At 44.1% G+C, this 21073-nt stretch overlaps 4 protein-coding genes and 1 pseudogene across 4 annotated transcripts in view; 1 reads left to right on the top strand and 4 right to left on the bottom strand.

The window, feature by feature from the left end:
* LOC124024524 (zinc finger protein ZFAT-like) overlaps positions 1–2259 on the top strand; it is a 42702-nt gene extending 40443 nt beyond the window's left edge. Inside the window, exons 16-19 of the mRNA XM_046338446.1 lie at positions 515–639; positions 739–859; positions 989–1134; positions 1320–2259. Coding sequence (XP_046194402.1) covers positions 515–639; positions 739–859; positions 989–1134; positions 1320–1547 — 620 coding nt within the window. The 3' untranslated portion in view covers positions 1548–2259. The remainder of the gene's footprint in view (positions 1–514; positions 640–738; positions 860–988; positions 1135–1319) is intronic.
* A 7-nt stretch (positions 2260–2266) lies between these two features.
* LOC124024526 (putative ribosome-binding factor A, mitochondrial) lies at positions 2267–4817 on the bottom strand. The gene is made up of 7 exons (XM_046338448.1): positions 4450–4817; positions 4198–4228; positions 3848–4018; positions 3444–3556; positions 3162–3246; positions 3015–3064; positions 2267–2927 (listed from the first exon to the last, which is right to left on the bottom strand). The coding sequence occupies exons 1-7, from the start codon at positions 4683–4685 to the stop codon at positions 2555–2557; spliced, it is 1059 nt and encodes a 352-aa protein (XP_046194404.1). The 5' UTR covers positions 4686–4817; the 3' UTR covers positions 2267–2554.
* Positions 4818–5289: 472 nt separating this feature from the next.
* On the bottom strand, positions 5290–10023 carry LOC124024523 (activity-dependent neuroprotector homeobox protein 2-like). The gene is made up of 5 exons (XM_046338445.1): positions 9763–10023; positions 8932–9046; positions 8705–8797; positions 7949–8555; positions 5290–7917 (listed from the first exon to the last, which is right to left on the bottom strand). Exons 2-5 carry the CDS (start codon positions 9037–9039, stop codon positions 6053–6055), a joined length of 2673 nt encoding a protein of 890 aa, XP_046194401.1. The 5' UTR covers positions 9040–9046; positions 9763–10023; the 3' UTR covers positions 5290–6052.
* Positions 10024–11916: 1893 nt separating this feature from the next.
* LOC124024525 lies at positions 11917–15027 on the bottom strand (annotated as a pseudogene).
* Positions 15028–15711: 684 nt separating this feature from the next.
* On the bottom strand, positions 15712–18816 carry LOC124024528 (glyoxylate/hydroxypyruvate reductase B-like; the record flags this gene model as incomplete). Its single annotated transcript, XM_046338450.1, is given in 4 exon segments — positions 15712–16555; positions 18231–18327; positions 18645–18695; positions 18698–18816. Coding segments are annotated over 4 exon segments (418 nt in total), but the record flags the coding sequence as incomplete, so codon positions are not given.
* Between the last annotated feature and the right edge of the window lie 2257 nt (positions 18817–21073).

Raw genomic sequence — 21073 nt, 5'->3', positions numbered from 1 at the left:
GGTGGAGTGATGTCCTGTGTGTGACTATGTCCTATCTCTAGGTGGAGTGAAGTGTCCTGTGTGTGACTATGATAGCTCTAGGTGAGTGAAGTGTCCTGTGTGTGACTATGTCCTATATCTCTAGGTGGAGTGAAGTTCAGTTTGTGACTATGTCCTATATCTCTAGGTGGAACTGAAGTGTCCTGTGTGTGACTATGTCCATATCTCTAGGTGGAGTGTGTCCTGTGTGTGACTATGTCCTATATCTCTAGGTGGAGTGAAGTGTCCTGTGTGTACTTGTCCTGATATCTCTAGGTGGAGTGAAGTGTCCTGTGTGTGACTATGTCCTATATCTCTAGGTGGAATCAAGTGTCCTGTGTGTGACTATGTCCTATATCTCTAGGTGGAGTGAAGTGTCCTGTGTGTGACTATGTCCTATATCTCTAGGTGGAGTGAAGTGTCCTGTGTGTGACTATGTCCTATATCTCTAGGTGGAGTGAAGTGTCCTGTGTGTGACTATGTCCTATATCTCTAGGTGGAGTGAAGTGTCCTGTGTGTGACTATGTGTACGGTACCAAGTGGGAGATGAACAGACACCTGAAGAACAAGCATGGCCTCAAAGTGATTCAGAGTGATGTGCTTGGTCTCAACCAATGGGAGGTAAGGTTTCATACTCTCATATATATATATATATATATATGGTCAATATTAAGATGTTTTTCTATGTCTAGACACCGTGTTGTGTGTGTGTGTTCTGAGGTGGTGGAACAGTCGGTGGAGGAGCCCCTTACCCAGTACCTCCACATCACTGAGACAGAGGACCCTCAGGGGACCGAAGCTGCCGTGTCGGCCCTCCAGGATCTCAGGTTCACAGAGAACGGTTAGGACAAGTTAGCCTGATCCCAGATCTGTTTGTACTCTTGTCAAGCCACATACAACAGAGTGACAAAGAGGTGACATATCCTTGGTGTCCCTCACTGTGTTTAATGTATTGGAATGCTCTGCTTAGGGGTGGTGGCGACCACCACAGAAGGGCTGGATCCCACAGCGGTTAACATCCTGCAGCAGATCATTGAGCTGGGGGCAGAGTCTAATGATGCCACAGCAGCCTCCATGGTGGCCATGGTCCCTGGCAGAGTGACTGTGGTGGAGCAGGTAAGAGCAGTGTCAAAAGTAGTGCACTATAAAAGGGAATAGGGTGCCAATAGTGCACTACTTTTGACCAGGGCCCTCTGGTCAAACTTAGTGCACTATAAAAGGGAATATGGTGTTAGGGCCCTTGTCAATAGGGAACATGTTGCCATTTAGGACATTCCAATCCTCTTTCCAACATCTTCCAGGTGGCTGAGGAGGAGGAGCAGGGGAGCCACACTGTGATGATCCAGGACCCCTTCCAGCAGGCAGCCTCCATGGGGCTGGGTGAGGAGCACCATCTGGTGGTGTCGTCTGATGATGTGGAGGGCATGGAGACGGTCACCGTGTACACTCAGGGAGAGGACGCCTCCCAGTTCATCGTCTATGTCCAAGAGGCTGTGCAGACCGAGGAGCATACTGTGGAATCTATCTGAGCAGGACAGAGCGTTGGTGCAGGCATGGAGGAGCAGTCAACAGTTTCATCCCGGGTCATTCAGTAGGTGGAAGACATTTTTAACACGGGGAGATATTACCTGAACTTGTCCAATTAGAACACAGATGTATTGTTCCGTTGCTAGACATTTTTCTACAGTGTGTCCTAATGAACTCCACCCTGGCTTGCTCTATGAAACCCACAACCAATCTCCAATGGCTTTGATTGGAATAACATAGTGGCTTGAAATGTATCATTTCATCGCTTATGCCTTTTCTCCGTGATTAGCATATCCTTACGTTAATTCAACTTAATATATCAAAAGGTTTTTCTTAGAAAACAAGAATTTGGAATGTACTTTTTATACAAGTGTATAATTCAAATATTCCTGGCGTGATTCAATCTGTAACGCTGTGGACAATGAGCCTTTGTTACCGCGTTCACAGAGATCACATTCAAGGCAAACGCCTTAAATCGGAAATGACCTTTTAAAATATCAAGAGCCTTTTCAGATTGCGTCTCGGCCTTTTACTTAACTTACAACATAGTTGCAGTTTCCGCATGATGTGCCTTTAATGTTTACAACGGATCATTTACAGGACTGGATTGGTGATCATGTTTTTCTATATACACCCCCCCACCCCAATCCTGTTGACTAATATTTCTACACCTATTGGAATGGTAGTCCATGAACAATTAAACATATCATGACAAACTCAATACCTTGAAAGTGTTTATTGACGTGAACAATTCACCCATGTCTGATCTCTGGTGTAAAACTACCAAAACACACATGTAAGGAGAAGGGATCTCCAGTACACTGGGCATTCATGGTGCCTTCCCAATGCTCCTCGGAAGTGACAAATACAAGGTTCCGACGGCGAAACAAACCACTTGGAACGACTCTCCCAAGTTGGACTTCCGAATAGGAAAGTCTGATGGAGATGATAACCAGGATTACAAGTTGTGATGTTTCGTCACTGACATTTCACCTTTTCAACTAAGGATCTAGGACTTCCTGCTCTCCTCAGCCATGAGTTCTCGGACCTGGTCGTCTTCCTGGCTGAATGCCCGGCCGTCGTCCTCCTCCCTCTCCTGACCCTGGCTGTGCCTGGACAGAAGGTACTCCTTAGGAGTGATGTCATCATCAACGGGCCGTTTAGACTTCTTCTTCTTCTCCATTATCTTCTGCTTCCTGTACTCTGCCAGCACCTCCAGCTGCTGCATTGTGAGCTCTGGTGCCAGGGTGTTTGAGGTAGTGTCTTTGACCCTCAGTTTGTAGTCCAGGATCTGTTTGTTGAGAGCGTCGTGGTCAACCCCGAACAGCACAGGTTTTTTAGATGTGGTGGACTGTCCTGATTCCACTACATGTAGTTGTTCTCTGGAAGAAATTAGATGTATTAAGTCAACTTCAAAAATTCACTTGACTGTATTTACTATTTGAGCCCCAGTCATCAGACTTTCTCACCCCAGACCATCTTCAGGACCAAAGTCAGCCATCTTGAGTAGGTTTTCAACCTAACAGCACAGTCCACAAGCACAAAGTCCATCAGCACAGTTTGTCATAAAATGTTGAATATTGTTTGTGTTCTAATGAATATGAAATGCCAATTACCTCAGACATGGCTGCATACTGTTTATCCTTTATGAAAACCAAAGGAGGGACACCACCAAGGGTTTGATGAGCCATAATGAGGTACCTGTTAACAACAGAACAGCACAGGGGTTCTCTCTAACAACATCCTGAAACATCCTAGCCCGAGTGTCAGTCTCCGTGTGCTATCCTTCCAACTCTTTGACATGGACCGTTGGCAAGAACACATAGATCTGGAACCAGGCTAGAAACAATCACCACAGAAAGAGAAGAGTACTGCTATTTTCCTGAGAGAGTGCTTACCTTATACGAGGGCTGCTCTTGTCCAGTGCTTGCTGAATCTGGTCATCCCTCTCTGACACACCACTGGTTTTCCAATAGACCCGGCAACTAGAGAAGTCTGCAGGCAGTGACACCTGATGTGACACACGCGCAATATTAGAAAAACTCAAAATGGAAGGACTTTGCATTTTGGCGCCTTCCATGCAGTGCTGAGAGGGATAGAATGTACACAATACTAGCACCAATTTTATGAAGCTACCTTGCATTACCAAAATGTCATTGAATATTTCAGTCCAAGCTGAAGTACTTCCTAGCCTAGTCCCAGATCGGCAAGTGATCAATGCTGTCATTGTCCAGCCAAACATGACAATGAGTGACAGGGAGTTGTGGCATGATTGCAAACACACCGGCACGGTTATTCCTACCCTTGAGATGTCCACACTGTAGCTGTAGACCTCATAGTTGACTTCGGGGGAGCTCAGTAGATCAGTGATGGCCTTGTACAGGATGGAGTTGAGGACTCTGGTGCGCATGTTGTCCTCTTGGCTTCGTTTCTTAGGTGGCTTCAGAGCACTGAACTGATTGGACGGTGGCCCCTGTTAGAATTACACAAAGGTTAAGGTGTGAAACCGGATACATCAAGCCTGAGTGCCAGTCTGTTTCTACTGTCTTGACAACTCCTATGGAATTGTTATGCCAATGACAACAGATCAGGGACCAGGCTGAGAATAAGCATAATTACAATCTAAATCATGACATGAGACTGTGTACCAACCTGGGGTGGTGTTTCATACCAGAGCTTCTTCCTGTTGAAGACATGCAATGAAGAAAACGTTACTCAAGTCATAGCAGAAGAGGAGCCTGGTACCTGATCCGTTTGTGCTCATGCTAACAACTTGTTATTGTCGAGCCAAACATGCTTGGCGTGAACAAGGATTTGACATAGCAAGGCTAGCAAGACATGATGAATCAAATCAGACAACTCAGGGCTTGCTACCAAAACGTCAAAACCATAACGTTCTCTTACTTTGTTTTGTTGACAAACTTCCTCAACAGGTTTTTACCAGCACACTTGGAAGAAGTGTGAAAATCTCTTCTGTCATGACAAACTGATGAGACGGAACGGCGCTCGCGGTTCAAATGATGCTGAGGATCAAGTTCGACACTGCCGCTGGTCCGGTTCATCATAGCCACACAACTGCTCGCGTAATGCTGAAGAACCAGACATTGTTTTACTCTTGAGTATGATTTAATTCCAAACATAATTCATATGCTACTCAAACCTTTTTTTTTTAAATGCTAGTGATTTTCTTCGGTCGCACACCAGCTACCTAGCATATAAACATCACTCTGCACAACTAGTAATGTCTGTCTGAAGAATGGGTTAAGGCAGAAGCAATCGTTGTCAAAGCGACTTCTTTTTGGGTATTGTGGCAAACAAATGTAATAGGTGTAGGCCGCCACCTACTGTATTGGCTGTGTATCCGCCTACTATTCTGTAGTATGTATTCAATACACTTTGTGAAACAATTACCCTACCAACTAACCCTGCACCCATTAAAACCTCACCACTACTTTAAACCTACTCCAGGCCATCTAAACCTACTCCAGGCCAGCAGCCTGGGACACTATCGTTCAAAATATCTTGTAACTCTACTGCAGTAAAATGCCTGTACACCCAATGTCAGCTAGAAATCATCAATTGTGGATTTATACCACAGATAAGGTTAGATAATATTAATTCAAATTGTTAATACAATTTTTATAAATCTACTAGTAGACTTGTTGGGTGTATTTCAAGCCAGGACATACTATATTTATTTCATTTTAATCCACATGCCAAACCCAATAAAGAAACAAACTAACATTTTTACAAATATGGTAATTTATGTGCAAAACGAAAACACAGATCAACGAGGTCATCTCTAGAAAAGAAGAAAAACACACATCCTTTAATTTAACACACCATGAAAACTTCTATAGGAGAACCGAGGCACTTGTACTATGCATCTTGAATGTCACTTTATTATATACTACAGCATATTATGCTAATAAACTGCTTTAGTTTTTGAGCCAAATAGTGCGTGTTTACAAGCTGCCCAGGCTGTGAAGTTATACTGTACATATAGTTATCAATGACATGAGATTTCAAATAAATATTGTATGTGTCCACACGTTCTTGGGTATATTAACAGATCGTATAAAATATCTACACACGTTTCAATTCTACTAAACACTCTTTACAATTGTACAAAAACAAATTGGTCCACACTGTCTTTTTTTTTTGTCAAAATGGGTACAGGTATAAACTCAAGTGTTAATTGACAAAATACTAGTTAAGACTTTTTTTCCCCATGACCTCAAAAGGGACATCTAATTCTCATGACTCTTTCTCGTCTTTAAATGTTGTCTCGATGACATCGTTTCCTTTAAAATTCCCTTTTTATAATAAGAAAATAATGACAAGGGCTATCACCGTTTCTTTCTATACATCCTAAATATATCTTCTAGATAAACACAGCTTGCAATTTGGTTCATATATTTCCTTGTTTGTTTGTTTGTTTGTTTGTTTGCACACTTGACTCACTTTGAATGCATTCTGACTGCAGAATGACTGTGCGTACAGTGAGTTAGACATCTACGTTCCCTGGCTCAGCCTTCTTTTCAGGTTCAATCTCTGGAACAACAAGGTCGTGCTTCAGCTTGCTCAGCTCAGTCCAGTTAAACCCCATCAGAACCTTAGTCTTCTTCTGTCGGAGTGCTTTCATACACCGGCTGCGCTTCGCCCCGAACAGAGACGCCACATCAGTCCTCTGGAACCACAGACGGCCCGCCAGGGCCTCCATCTCTTTCCTAGACAGGTAGGGCCTCTGGTGGAAGTATCTGGTGAGGAACTCCTTTCTATCCTGGAAGGGAAGCATCTCCATTCCTGTGGGATCCAGCACCAGGGACACAGTGGGGTCAAATGTAAAAGCACCAGGTTTGGATTTGTGCCCCACCTGCTGCTTGGTGGCCCCCCCTGTCGCTTCCCTAGACCTACTCGGTCTGCTCTGATCCAGGGCAGCGGCCGGCACGCCACCGTTGATTGTCTGGGCATTTGGATCAGGGTTGATCAATCTCTCTGCATCCTTGGCTGCCTTGGGGGCACACCTGCAGCGCTGGACGTGTATGGAGATGGTTTTGGAAGTGGACTTGTCTGTGTACACCCCCAGGCAGTATACACACTTGAAGGCTGGGGCCTTCAGTATGGCATGTATGGTGGGTACAATGTGATGCTTTGTCTTCAGATGGAGCTCGTAATCCTCCCCGTTCTGAGGCTTCTCTGGACAGAAGGGACAACCGTCTTTTGCTAGGTTTTGATATGCTGACTTGATGGACTCTCGTCTCAGCTTCAGATAGATCCGGTCTTTAGTCGATGTGACCAGAACCACGTTTAGCTCCTTGTCTGCAAGCAGGTCTTTAGGGACAGTTGCACTCATGTCAAAAAAGGGAAACAAAAGGCCCCCCTGGGGATTGATTCCCAGGCGATATTTCTCTTTGAGGACGTCACAGTTGGCTTTGTCTGAGAGCTTGTGTTCCTTACCCATGTGTACCATGACTTGCTGGATGGAATAGAACACCAATGGGCAGAGTAAACACTGCAGACCATGCAACAAATGCTGAAAAATACCCTTCTCCGACAATAACGTTTTACATCTTGTGCATTTCACCGTGTTATTCTCCATCTTCTTCAGAAATTGTGTCTGCACAGCCAACTCTTTGGGTTTCTCAGTGCCGTTGTCACCTTGTGTCAGGTTAATCACGGCCGTGCTAGGTGCTTGATTGGACACCGTACCGTTTCCCATGACGATAATAGTCGACGGCTTGTTCTGCTGTTGTAGAGTGGTCATGTTCTGCGTCACAAGCACACCTTTATTGACAATTTGGGTGACCCCAGCAGACTGGACTGGCATGGCAACCTGAACAGTTTCCAGTGTGTAGGTTGGCATGCCGTTGACCTTGTTGCCAGTAGGGACCAGACGGACAGACTGGGAGGACATGACTGCTCCTCTGGGACCAGACTGGGTCAACATAAAGGGCTGGGAACCACCGCCCATCTTGTTTTGGACATTGATTTGGACACCAGGTGGAAGTAGGACCTGTCGGGGCTGTTGTTGTTGTTGTTGTTGGGGAACTCTAATTGTTATTGGTAACGGTTTGGTGGCATTCTGCTGGGTGTTGGGCAGCATCATTCTGATGGGACCAGCTTTGACGAGTGTGGAGGTGGGTAAGGCAGCATGGTTCTGAAGAGAAGTAACTGCCCGCTGAGTGAGTACTAAGCCGTTTCCTCCTGGGCCCTGTGTGGCGAGGAACATGTGCCTCTGGTTTGGACCACACACAAGGGCCGTTGTGTTACTTGGAGCAGCCAGAAGCATAGTACCGGTGGAAGGGTTTTTTGATATGGAGCTTCCGTTGGGTTGTTGTTGGTTACTGTTCTTGGAGACCAGAGAGACTACTTTTGGACAGCCCTGGGAGCCAGGTTCGAAGCTTCTGCTGCGGGCCGTTCCTTATGCTATTTTTGAGGTTGGTGTTGACGTGTTCGACGATGAAGGGCCTGATGTGCTCGTGCAGTTCCTTGTGTTTGTCTGAGCTCAGAATGTGGTAGAGCAGGTGCTCCGACGTCTCCGCCGGCATGTTACACATTCTGCAGAAGAACGTGGACAATTTGACCCCGCCCGCTGTCTGTTCCGCTTCGTTCCGGTGACCATAGTAACGATTCAACAACGATCCGTAGTGGTTCACCAGGACGTGTTTTCTCATGACATAGAACAGCGAGTCGTGGAACCCACAGCCTCGACACGAGTATTTGTCTCCTACGTCAGTGGTGGAGACTGAATGGATGGTGGTATGGGACGTGGTGGAGGTTAATGTACATGAGGCACTGGTGGTTTTGGCTGAGCCCCCGTGGAACAGCTTGATGTGTTGATTGGTGACATCAGGCTGGCTGATGAAGGAACAGTTGGGGCAGGAGGACAGGGCGCTGATGTCCTCCTCTTCCTCGTGACAGCGCTGGACGTGTCCTCTGAAGGTGTACCATGACCGGGTAGAGAACCAGCACAGGGCACAGCAGAGCATCTCTCTGCGATATGGCCACTGAGTGATTTAAATAATAATGATGAAGTTAGCATGTGATTTAAATATTAATGTTACATTTAAAATATAAAGCTAAGACATATTACAGTATTGAAACAGCTATTATGACAGAATAATAAATGACTTGTCGTCCACAATGATGAGCGTACCCTTTTTCTCCTTTTGCCATGGTAACCGTCCGTTAAATCCTCCCAGTCTGTGTTCTCAAAACAGTCGTCTCCTGCATCAAAGCATTTAAGATCCTGGAAAACAAAATAGACCAAGAGAGGGTTATTGCAAAAATGAATATATCAATATTCTATTAAGAGTAGCCACAGTGAACAAAGTCCCACTAATATCTGTGCTTTAACATTTGTAGTGGACAAACAGAACTTACATCCAACAACTTTTTGCAGTTGTCAAGTCCAATGTCACATAGAATATCTTTGACTCTCTTCCTTGATTGTCTGATTTTGTCCAATTTCTCCACAGGTAGTTGGTACATCTTTTCCCTGCACGAGCAAAACACAGCAGTAAATAAAAGGTTCATTTCACCAGCCAGAGGTAGGCCTAGAAACAAAAACAAGACATTTAAATCATTTTTTTTTATATACTGTAAACAATAACCACTTCAGTGTCAGTGATACAAAGCAGCATTTATAGTGGAGGTGCCTCTGGACTAGTAGGCCAAGCAAGCGGTTGCCTCTGAATCCCATAAATAGTTATATATAAAATGATAACAACTTTGTCATTAGTCATTGTTGGCGGAAATGGTACGTTCCTCGGTTTTCGTTACTGGCTACATGAACGCAATGCCAGCCAAGTAGTAAAACTGATCATTTGGTCACTTCGTCTGCTGCGAAAAACTGCAGTTAAGAGAAGTTACATAATTCTGTGAATGGCACACTGACAGTTGGATGTTACTGGCTAGCAAATAACTACGAGGAAGAATGAGCAGAGAAATACTAAACCACTGATAAATCATCAGGATGCATAATAATACTGCATCTGCGCAAGCCAGCTAAAACAGTTGTTAGCTAGCTGGATGACTGATGCTAGCATCGCATTTTGCCTAATTTGCATGCACACACAGACAGGTCACTGAGGTAACTTCACCACTCATACACATTTGGCGGCAGGATTTAAATATTTGGTGAATTGCAACAACGTTTTGGACACAATGTTAATCATGCAGATATATAGTGAAGATACATTTGGGAAAGTGTACCTTACACGACCTGGCAGTCGAAGAGAAAGCTCTCGACAGAGTGCGTGCTCGTGAGTCTGTTTTCACCAATCCGAGTGGAGAAGAGCTTAGGCGCGCGCACCACACAGCTATGAAAAATATACCATGAAATACTCGGCATGCACTTATCAAATCGTTTTCTTCGCCTATAATACCAATAATGGCAGAATTTCCTCTATTTTTAATCAACCATTTCTTTTGTTTGTTCTGTTGAAGAGCATCATCCAACTATTGATAGGAAACATGGCGCACAGGAAGTGAGGAAGTGACGTTTGCTCATTAACATATTGCATGGTCATGACCCTCCAATCAAATGAGTGTGTCTCTAATTCTTACCCTGGACCATTTCGAGCACAGTAGAATAATTGAGTTGACCTTGATCACCACTGGGGACCACACCTGTTGCCACCAGGTGTATCACACTCATCAATTCATATCATACCTGTTGCATCTTGGGGCACCCTGTGAAATCACACCTATGGGGAATAAACTACAATAAGTAAACATGGCATATCTTCATATTGAATATAGAATACATATAGAATTTTAATGGAATACATATACAATTCTAGAATTCAAATGGACACATTTGCCTGGTTCAATGCAGCTCTAAGTATTTCTGGTCAATGTCATTTTCCCATAAGCAGAACATTATGACAACAAATATCATACCAGGTCAGAGGTGAGCTCAAGACAGGGTCAAGCATTAGGTACTTGAACACTATTTTTGATAACTTATCAGCAAGCATGGTCTTATCTGTATTGTTGAAGTGGGTCAGGAGACTGTTTTGTTTCATCTTTGAGTTAAACCTATGGGCCTAGTACTGTAAGCAAATCACAAATCACTGAAACTCTGCTTGATATTTAGCCCACATCCTCTTTAATCAAAGTATGTGGACAGAAGGGCTGAAAACTCACAGATACAAATGTCAGTGGCTCACACAATTCATAATGACACAGTTCATAATGACACAGTTCATAATGACACAGTTCATAATGACACAATTCATAATGACACAGTTCATAATGACACAATTCATAATGACACAATTCATAATGACACAGTTCATAATGACACAGTTCATAATGACACAATTCATAATGACACAGTTCATAATGACACAATTCATAATGACACAATTCATAATGACACAGTTCATAATGACACAGTTCATAATGACACAGTTCATAATGACATTTGGGACACACATAATGGCTTGATATTTTGGTAAGGGGATAGTTAAGGTTTTATTCCTCATAAATGGCATTAGACATATTTATTTAACCTTTATTTAACTAGGCAAGTCAGTTAAGAACAAATTCTTATTTACAATGACGGGCCAATTGTGCGCCGCCCTATGGGACTCCCAATCACGGCCGGTTGTGATACAGTCTGGAATCGAACCAGGGTCTGTAGTGACGCCTCTAGCGCTGAGATGCAGTGACTTAGACCGCTGTGCCACTTGGGAGACATAATAAAACCACAACAGTGCTGTAGCTTTAATAATACAATCTCTCTACACAATGCATCAGCAGTACATGTAAAGGACATCCACATTCACAGTATAACAACAAGTGCCAGAACTGGATTTACTAATAATACATAATGGTGTTTCATGACTATTTCCATATTAAATACTTAGGCGCTCCGCTTTGGTTTCAAATGTGCTGAGACACTGACGCTGAGAGGGACAACATTTAAGTGGGTTCAAAAGGTCAGATCCCTGAATTCACAATGTATCATCAACACCCTATTCCTTTATAGTGCACTACTTGTGACCAGGGTCCAGGTCAAAGCAGTGCGCTATATAGGAAATGGGGTGCCATTTGGGACCCAGCCAATAAGAAGCGTCTCCTCCGTCTCAAGCATTGAAAAGTTATAACAAAGGCTGGCAGTGTCTGTAGCACAGGAGGTTGGTGGCACCTTAATTAGGGAGGACAGCCTCGTGGTAATGGCTGGAGCAGAATGAGTGGAATGGTATCAAATGCATCAAAAAAGGGGTTTAATCAAACACGTGTTTTATACCATTCACTTAATTCTGGCCATTTTTATGTGCCGTCCCCCTCCCTGTGGTTTGTAGTGTTCTAGAATCTGACTGTAGAATCACAAGGAGATGACCATTCCATCCTCCCTCAGCAGCCCCCTGTGGTTTGTAGTGTTCTAGAATCTGACTGTAGAATCACAAGGTGATGACCATTCTGTCCTCCCCTCAGCAGCCCCCTGTGGTTTGTAGTGTTCTAGAATCTGACTGTAGAATCACAAGGTGATGACCATTCCGTCCTCCTCCACCCCTCCCCTCTGTAGCACCAGGCTGCGTCGTAGCTCTGTCCTCAGGGTGAGCAGGCTGCTGTGGTTAAACACACCTCCATTCATCTCCCTGATGGCTGGGCTGCTGCCGTAGTGCTGCTGCAGGGTCAGGTCTCGGTTCAGTCTGAGGTTCAGGTTAGTGAGGCTGGGTTGTGAGTGATAGGAGGTTGAGGAGATGACAGAGTAAGGTCGACGGGGAGGGCGTCGAGTGGATGGCCTAGGAGAAGGCCTAGGACTCTGCTGGGGCTGGGACCAAGCCTGGGAACGGGAGGCTGTGGAGGTGGAGGCACTGGAGCGACGGGATGAGTTTCTGAGTCTTCTCTCAATCACAATGTCCAAGTCCTCGTCGCTCTGCAGCTCGTCATCAGTGAAGCTGTAGGCTCCCACACAGACGGGCATGCTGTGGTAACTCTGACAGATGGGCATGCTGTGGTAACTCTGGTAGTCTAAAGAGCTGACACTGCCTGAGTTTATCCCCCGACATCCAGCTGCCGGTACGCACTATGTTATTACGCTGGTTCACCGGCTTCACCGTGATGATAAGATTGTGACTGTTTGCGATCATCATGTCTGTGACCTGGTCTAACACCTTGCCCATCACCTCAATCCCATTCACCTCAAGCACCTGGTCGTTAATGGCCAGCAGCCCTGTGCTCTCAGCCAGGCCTCCAGGGACCAGCCGTGAGATGAAGATCCCAGGTACCTTCTCCAGGCCGTGGGGAGTCACCCTCACAGTAGTCCCATCCCGGATATAGAACCCCAGGGGCCTCTCTGAGCCCTGGCGGTAAAGGCGCACCCGGCGCTGAGATGCGGGCAGGAAATCTGTGTCAATAATGGACGAGATGGGACGGAAGTCCTGCGGCCTGCTGATGTGGACCGTGGGCCTTTGCGGTTCCCGTCTCCGCGTGGCAGGGGATCGCTGGCACCTTCCTCCGGCGGGTCACAGTGGCATTGGGGCAGAAGGTATTGTCGTCTACTTCCTCTGTGAAAGGAAATCTGTCAGTACACGTCTTAAAAGCAAAACTTGTCAAATGTACTAACTAGTCTAATTCCCATAAGGGCTACAATGCAACTAAACTGATGCATTGTTTGTTTTACTGTGTGGGTCAATGTGGGCAAGAAACAACTTCTGACTTAGCACAACAACCAGGGCATAAATCATACTGTCAACATGCAGAATAGGTTCTGATTCTCTACAAACTATATAAACAGGAGTTCCCGAGGGTACATAAACAGGAGTTCCCGAGGGTACATAAACAGGAGTTCCCGGAGTTCCCGAGGGTACATAAACAGGAGGGTACATAAACAGGAGTTCCGAGGGTACATAAACAGGAGTTCCCGAGGGTACATAAACAGGAGTTCCCGAGGGTACATAAACAGGAGTTCCGAGGGTACATAAACAGGAGTTCCCGAGGGTACATAAACAGGAGTTCCCGGGGTACATAAACAGGAGTTCCCGGGGTACATAAACAGGAGTTCCCGAGGGTACATAAACAGGCGTTCCTGAGGGTACATAAACAAGGGAAACAAATGTAGATAGTCCACCATGTAAAATAAACATACGAAAATAGCAGCGCACAGCAATTACATGAAAATAAACATCAACCCTGGACAACTAAATGACTTCCCCTTCTGCTGCTGGTGGAGACACACATAAACAACCTCCCTGATGCAAACTCTGATAAATCCCGTATGACGAAGGCTTGCAACAAGGATATTTGAATTCCAGTCTCAGCTTTGGATGATATGTTATTGAAGCCTTTCGATGTTACCTGGCTTTATTACCTTTTTAATGACAGACAACCATAATAACTGGCTTAGTCTTGCATAATTACAGCTAGTTGTGTTTAGGGCTTCAGAGTAAAACAACTGTCTGGTCTGGTCTGGGTGTATACCTTGTCTCTGTATGAAGATCCGCAGTAAGGTAGGAGCAGTGGACACGGCCTTGCAGAAGTTGCCATCGTTATTGATGGGTAGTAGCTCTCCCTGGATATCTGCATAGCCAATGATGACATCAATGCTGGTTAGACGGTGCAGGCGCAGGATGAGCTTGTAGAAATCTTGGAACTCCCCGGGGTTGGAACGGCTAAGGGAAACCTTCTGAACTCTGCTCCATACTAAAGACACAATGTTTCGGAGAAACTTTGAACGATAAAGAAAATTTGTCCTTTCCATATTTATTAAGACAAATCAAAGCAATTCATTGACGAATGCGCTTTTGATATTGAGTGTCAGCGATGTATTAGGCTACTGGACTAAACTAAGATGATATGGAGCAAATGTATACATGTACCTGTAGATCAGCCAAGGATTGTGAGCAGAACATCTATCTAGCTTATAGCCATAATATTGGCTATTACATATGCAGGTAATAACACATTACTAAAATATAATGTTATGACAGGTAAAACTGAAATGAATGGGTGAATGGACAACCATTGGTGGTAAACAGATTATTTCATACCATAAAAGCATAAACGCATTTTTGGTTGTAGGACTATATATAATTTTAGTCAAGGACCGTTATTTTTCCATTTATCGGGAGCACATTGCGCAGCTAGACAGCATCCTCTCCAAATGGAACAATAGTCAGCCCATAAAACAGGATGCCCAACTCCCGCGCGGCTACTTACTTTGCTTTTCACTTCCACTGTCGCACGATACTGCAAAGAAGACTGCGATTTACTTAAACTCCGATTCATTTTCGTATTCTTCAGAACCCCACTGGGTTCTGTGTGGGTTGTAGACTACTACGTCTGTGGGTTCAGTTTGATCCACTGTCTGCTGCCTGTGCGTAAAGTTACGCTTCTTCATACAAAGCCGTTTTCCCGTACTTCTGCTAGTAGTTACTGCTTTCTTCTGTCACATAAAAACAACTGTGTTGTTCCCCGCTGACTGGTGCGGGACCGGGGCCGACGGATTGGGTAAAGTTAACCATCATGACATCACCGCCCCCATCCTTTCCATAGCTTCCCTCTCCTCTCCACCAGAGGACGCAGTTTCTTCTCTTAAGTGCTGTAGGGATGGATTACATTGGACTACTAAATATCTTATAACTTTGCTTCAGATTTACTAAATATTTATAACATTTGATGTTTATATTTGTGACGCATTAATACACAACAAAAAACACAGGTGTGTCAAGTTGTTTATTTTGCAGTTAGAAATACAGTGACACTGCTGCATTGTGGTGGCTAAGTCTCAATACTAAATATCTCATTTTCCTCCTCTCCTTTCCTTCATCCCCCGCAGGATAGATTTACCCCATCGTCCTCCTTCCTTCCACATTCTGCTAGATCAATGATGGTGGAAGTTAGGACCCTCTAAGGCAGGTCTTCTACAACAATGGTTCCCAAACTGAGAGGTCGGCAGGGGGAGGGAGGGGGTCCCCCAATTATTATTATTATTTATTTTTTAAAGGAATTCAGTCTGGCTTTAAACTTACTTTTGAAAGTTGTAATAGTAGAATGCACAAGGTGCAATTCTGAAATTGGGTCACGTGTGATTGCAGACCTTAATAGCTATGCATGTATAACTGGTCTGAAATGTCCAAATCAACTAGCCCATGTCAGCTAACGTTTTTATTTTATTTTTTAGCCCATAGATATTGTGGTCATTTTTTATCACACAAATATCACATGTATACACATTAGACAAGGCAAAATGTATGGAATTGCAAGAATATTTTTGCTTTAAAACTGCAACATTTGATTTGCACCCCTTGACAAAATGTGTTGAATTGCAGGAAATAAGCTTTAAACCTGCAAAATTCTCTCCACCAACAAGAAGGGTGTGAACAGTTTGTGTCAGGAACACTGCTTGTGCCCATAGAAATAGACATGGCGCCGGATGTTCCCCAATGCTGGAAGGGGGGCACCCCGACGACCCCGGAGGGCCGCACTGAATGTGTTGTATTTCCTTGCCGTCAAAATGTGAGAAAAAAATAGTCCTTTATCCATCATTTTAGAAATTTGCTCCCTGACTGTGTAGCTCTAATTTCGGGATTATTAGCGAGCTGGACACAGTCAAGATACTGCATGAATGTTTCCTAAATATTTGAGGCCACTCGAACCACCCATGGGTCAGATTGGACCCCCTCGTGTGCGGGGCCGTATGTTTGACACCCCTGCTCTAAGGCATGGCAGCTAGTTAAAACTGGCATGGAGGGTCCAGGGTGATTCCTGAGGAATAGGGGAAGTTGCCCCTAGATGCCGATTTTGGTTTTAAATTTTGCATTTTGCCCACTAATGGTTCAGGTTAGGATTGGGGGAATAGAAACTGGTCCTAGATCTGTACCTAGAGGAAACTTCTCTGACCTACACCTTGACCTCATCAGGAGGATGGTTCCCTCCTAGTACTGCCAGGGCGTTGGTCACCATCTTCTCCACCATTATCTGCATCGTCTCAACGGAGTTGGTCCCTATGTGGGGCAGGATGATGACGTTTGGAAGAGCAGCAAGGGGTGGCCTCTGTCCAGGAAAAATCAACAGAAATGTGTTATTTGAGGGTTATACAAGTGCCTAAAGAAAGTCTTTTCAAAAATGTAACAAGGCCACTCAGGAACCTTCACTATCTTCTTGGTAGATTTGGCTTTGTGTTGTAGGTTATTGTTCTGCCGAAGCAGGTTTTCATCTAGGATTGTGCTTAGCTCCATCCTGCTTTTTTTTTCATCCTGAAAAACACCCCGTCTTTGCCAATGTCAAACATACCCACACCAAGCTTGAAAATAAAGAGGCAGTTACTCAGTGATGTGTTGGATTTGCCCCAAACATAAAGCTTTGCATTTAGGCCAAAAAAGTGTATTCCTTTGCCATGTTTGAGTTTTTTTTTACAGTATTATTTTAGTGCCTTTATCCATACATATACTGTATATGAATGTTTTGGGAAAAAATGTATTCTGTATATTTGTATTCGTCTTTTCACTCTGTCGTTTAGGTTATTGTGGGGTCACTACAATGTTGTTGATCCATCCTCCGTTTTCTCCCATGACAGCCACTAAGCTCTGTAGCTGTTTTCAAATCCCCAATGGCCTCATGGTGACATTCCTAAGAAGTTTCCTTCCTGTCCTGCAGCTCAGTTCAGAAGGACGACTGCATCTTTCATGTGTTTGGGTGATTTAATACATCATCCACAGCATATTTATTAACTTGACTAAGATATATTCAATGTCCGATTTGTTATTGTTACCCATCTACCAATCACTGGTTCAGGTATCAGTCTAACATTGGTAAGGGTTTAGGGTATCAGTCTAACATTGGTAGGGGTTCTTGGTATCAGTCTAACATTGGTAGGGGTTTAGGTATCAGTCTAACATTGGTAGGGGTTTAGGTATCAGTCTAACATTGGTAGGGGTTTAGGGTATCAGTCTAACATTGGTAGGGGTTTAGGGTATCAGTCTAACATTGGTAGGGGTTTGGGGTATCAGTCTAACATTGGTAGGGGTTCTTGGTATCAGTCTAACATTGGTAGGGTTTAGGGTATCAGTCTAACATTGGTAGGGGTTTAGGGTATCAGTCTAACATTGGTAGGGGTTTAGGGTATCAGTCTAACATTGGTAGGGGTTTAGGTATCAGTCTAACATTGGTAGGGGTTTAGGGTATCAGTCTAACATTGGTAGGGGTTTAGGGTATCAGTCTAACATTGGTAGGGTTTAGGGTATCAGTTTAACATTGGTAGGGGTTTAGGGTATCAGTCTAACATTGGTAGGGGTTTAGGGTATCAGTCTAACATTGGTAGGGGTTCTTGGTATCAGTCTAACATTGGTAGGGGTTTAGGGTATCAGTCTAACATTGGTAGGGGTTTAGGGTATCAGTCTAACATTGGTAGGGGTTTAGGGTATCAGTCTAACATTGGCAGGGGTTTAGGGTATCAGTCTAACATTGGTAGGGGTTCAGGGTATCAGTCTAACATTGGTAGGGGTTCATGGTATCAGTCTAACATTGGTAGGGGTTCATGGTATCAGTCTAACATTGGTAGGGGTTTAGGGTATCAGTCTAACATTGGTAGGGGTTTAGGGTATCAGTCTAACATTGGTAGGGGTTTAGGGTATCAGTCTAACATTGGTAGGGGTTTAGGGTCTAACATTGGTAGGGGTTTATGGTATCAGTCTAACATTGGTAGGGGTTTAGGGTATCAGTCTAACATTGGTAGGGGTTCAGGATAAGTCACATCCAGTGCAGCGGCTCGGATCACTTTCTTCTGGAGTGCTTCCACCAACGCATCTTGGTCTACAACGAGGCCTGTGAAAACAAATGCTCCAATGTTAATTACATTTGTTATGGCGAGTTAAGAGTCTGATCACAATAACTTTAGGGTGAATCTAACTTTAGGTCCTTGTGTGTGGCTCACATTTTGTACAATGCTCTAATTTACATCAATGCATGATTTACGTGGAAGTCGTAAGTTCTTCCGCCCATAGATCTCAGGTCAGGATTTAGTCTTATGTGTGTCAGGTCCATAGATATAGAATCACTGACTTACTGCTACGGGGACACTCATATATGACCTGTATGGGGAGGGCCATTCTACCTATTCTAACTCTATGGTCTGGTCATACCTCTACTGATGTTGATGAGAGTGCTGGTAGGTTTCATCATGGCTAGTTCATGGCACCGATCAGTTTCTGGGTGGCAGGTGACAGGTTCACCACCACCATCACAAAGTCTGACTGCTGGAGCAGATCCTCCATGTTGGCACAGTACATCACTCCCACTGCTCTCTCTCCTTTCCTGGAAAGAAAGACAATACAAGTAAAGAAACCACAATCACATTGTCTTTAGAATAAATTAAAGATGACAAAAACTTTTGGGAACTACTGAGTCTGTGTTACAGTGAGTTTAGAGTTAAAATCCTCATTTAGTTTGAATAAGTAAATGAATAGTAAATTAATGAATGTGTAGCAGGGACCAATGTCTTATGTGTGTCAGTCCATAGATATGAGAATCACAGCCTTACTGTCTAGGGGACTCAGCCATTCTACTGTCTAGATTGAGACCATTCTATTCTAACTCTAAAGACCTTCTACTGATGTTGATGAGACCACAGCCATTAAGATTGAGACCATCAGCCATACTACTGTCTAGATTGAGACCACAGCCATTCTACTGTCTAGATCAGATCCACAGCCATGTCTGGACCCACAGCCCCATACTACTGTCTAGATTGAGACCACAGCCATACTGTCTAGAAAGAAACCACAGCCATACTACTGTCTAGATTGAGACCACACAGCCATACTACTGTCTAGATTGAGACCACAGCCATACTACTGTCTAGATTTGAGACCAGTACTACTGTCTAGATTAATGACTAGATTGAGACTGTCTAGATTGAGACCACAGCCATTCTACTGTCTAGATTGAGACCACAGCCATTCTACTGTCTAGATTGAGACCACAGCCATACTACTGTCTAGATTGAGACCACAGCCATACTACTGTCTAGATTGAGACCACAGCCATACTACTGTCTAGATTGAGACCACAGCCATACTACTGTCTAGATTGAGACCACAGCCATACTACTGTCTAGATTGAGACCACAGCCATACTACTGTCTAGATTGAGACCACAGCCATACTACTGTCTAGATTGAGACCACAGCCATACTACTGTCTAGATTGAGACCACAGCCATACTACTGTCTAGATTGAGACCACAGCCATACTACTGTCTAGATTGAGACCACAGCCATACTACTGTCTAGATTGAGACCACAGCCATACTACTGTCTAGATTGAGACCACAGCCATTCTACTGTCTAGATTGAGACCACAGCCATACTACTGTCTAGATTGAGACCACAGCCATTCTACTGTCTAGATTGAGACCACAGCCATACTACTGTCTAGATTGAGACCACAGCCATACTACTGTCTAGATTGAGACCACAGCCATTCTACTGTCTACTGTCTAACCACAGCCATCCTGCTGATTTAATTTTCTACTGACCAGCATTTGATGTACAGTGCCTTACTGTCTAGATTGAGACCACAACCATACTACTGTCTAGATTCCACAGCCATACTACTGCCCCAACTTGTCTAGATTGAGACCACAGCCATACTACTGTCTAGACCACAGCCATACTACTTCTAGATTGAGACCACAGCCATACTTGTCTAGATTGCTTCTGTCTAAACATAAAGATATTCTACTGTCTAGATTGAGACTGTCTATTTTTTGTCTAGATTGAGACCAATCAAGATTGAGACCACAGCCATACTACTGTCTAGGGACACAATACTATGAACGTGCTGATTTAATTTGACCAGCATTTGATGTACAGTGCCTTAAAGTTGGAACTTTGCGATTGCCACATCAAACTTTTTTAACAAATCAAAAAATCATGAAAAACATTGGGAAAATTGGGCATGCAAAATTATTCAGCCCCTTTACTTTCAGTGCAGCAAACTCTCTCCAGAAGTTCAGTGAGGTTCTCTGAATGATCAATGTTGACCTAAATGACTAATGATGATAAATACAATCCACCTGTGTGTAATCAAGTCTCCGTATAAATGCACCTGCACTGTGATAGTCTCAGAGGTCCGTAAAAGCGCAGAGAGCATCATGAAGAACAAAGAACACACCAGGCAGGTCCGAGATACTGTTGTGAAGAAGTTTAAAGTCGGTTTGGATACAAAGATTTCCCAAGCTTTAAACAGCCCAAGGAGCACTGTGCAAGCGATAATATTGAAATGGAAGAGTATCAGACCACTGCAAATCTGCAAGACCTGGCCGTCCTCTAAACTTTCAGCTCATACAAGGAAGACTGATCAGAGATGCAGCCAGAGAGGCCATGATCACTCTGGATGAACTGCAGAGATCTACAGCTGAGGTGGGAGACTCTGTCCATAGGACAACAATCAGTCGTATATTGCACAAATCTGGCCTTTATGGAAGAGTGGCAAGAAGAAAACCATTTCTTAAAGATATCCATAAAAAGTGTTGTTTAAAGTTTGCCACAAGCCACCTGGGAGACACACCA

This window comes from Oncorhynchus gorbuscha, unplaced genomic scaffold (assembly GCF_021184085.1).
Source record: "Oncorhynchus gorbuscha isolate QuinsamMale2020 ecotype Even-year unplaced genomic scaffold, OgorEven_v1.0 Un_scaffold_1911, whole genome shotgun sequence".
Taxonomy (NCBI): Eukaryota; Metazoa; Chordata; class Actinopteri; order Salmoniformes; family Salmonidae; genus Oncorhynchus; species Oncorhynchus gorbuscha.
The sequence above is the reverse complement of the archived record's forward strand: the minus strand, read 5'-3'. Positions and strand labels throughout refer to the sequence as shown.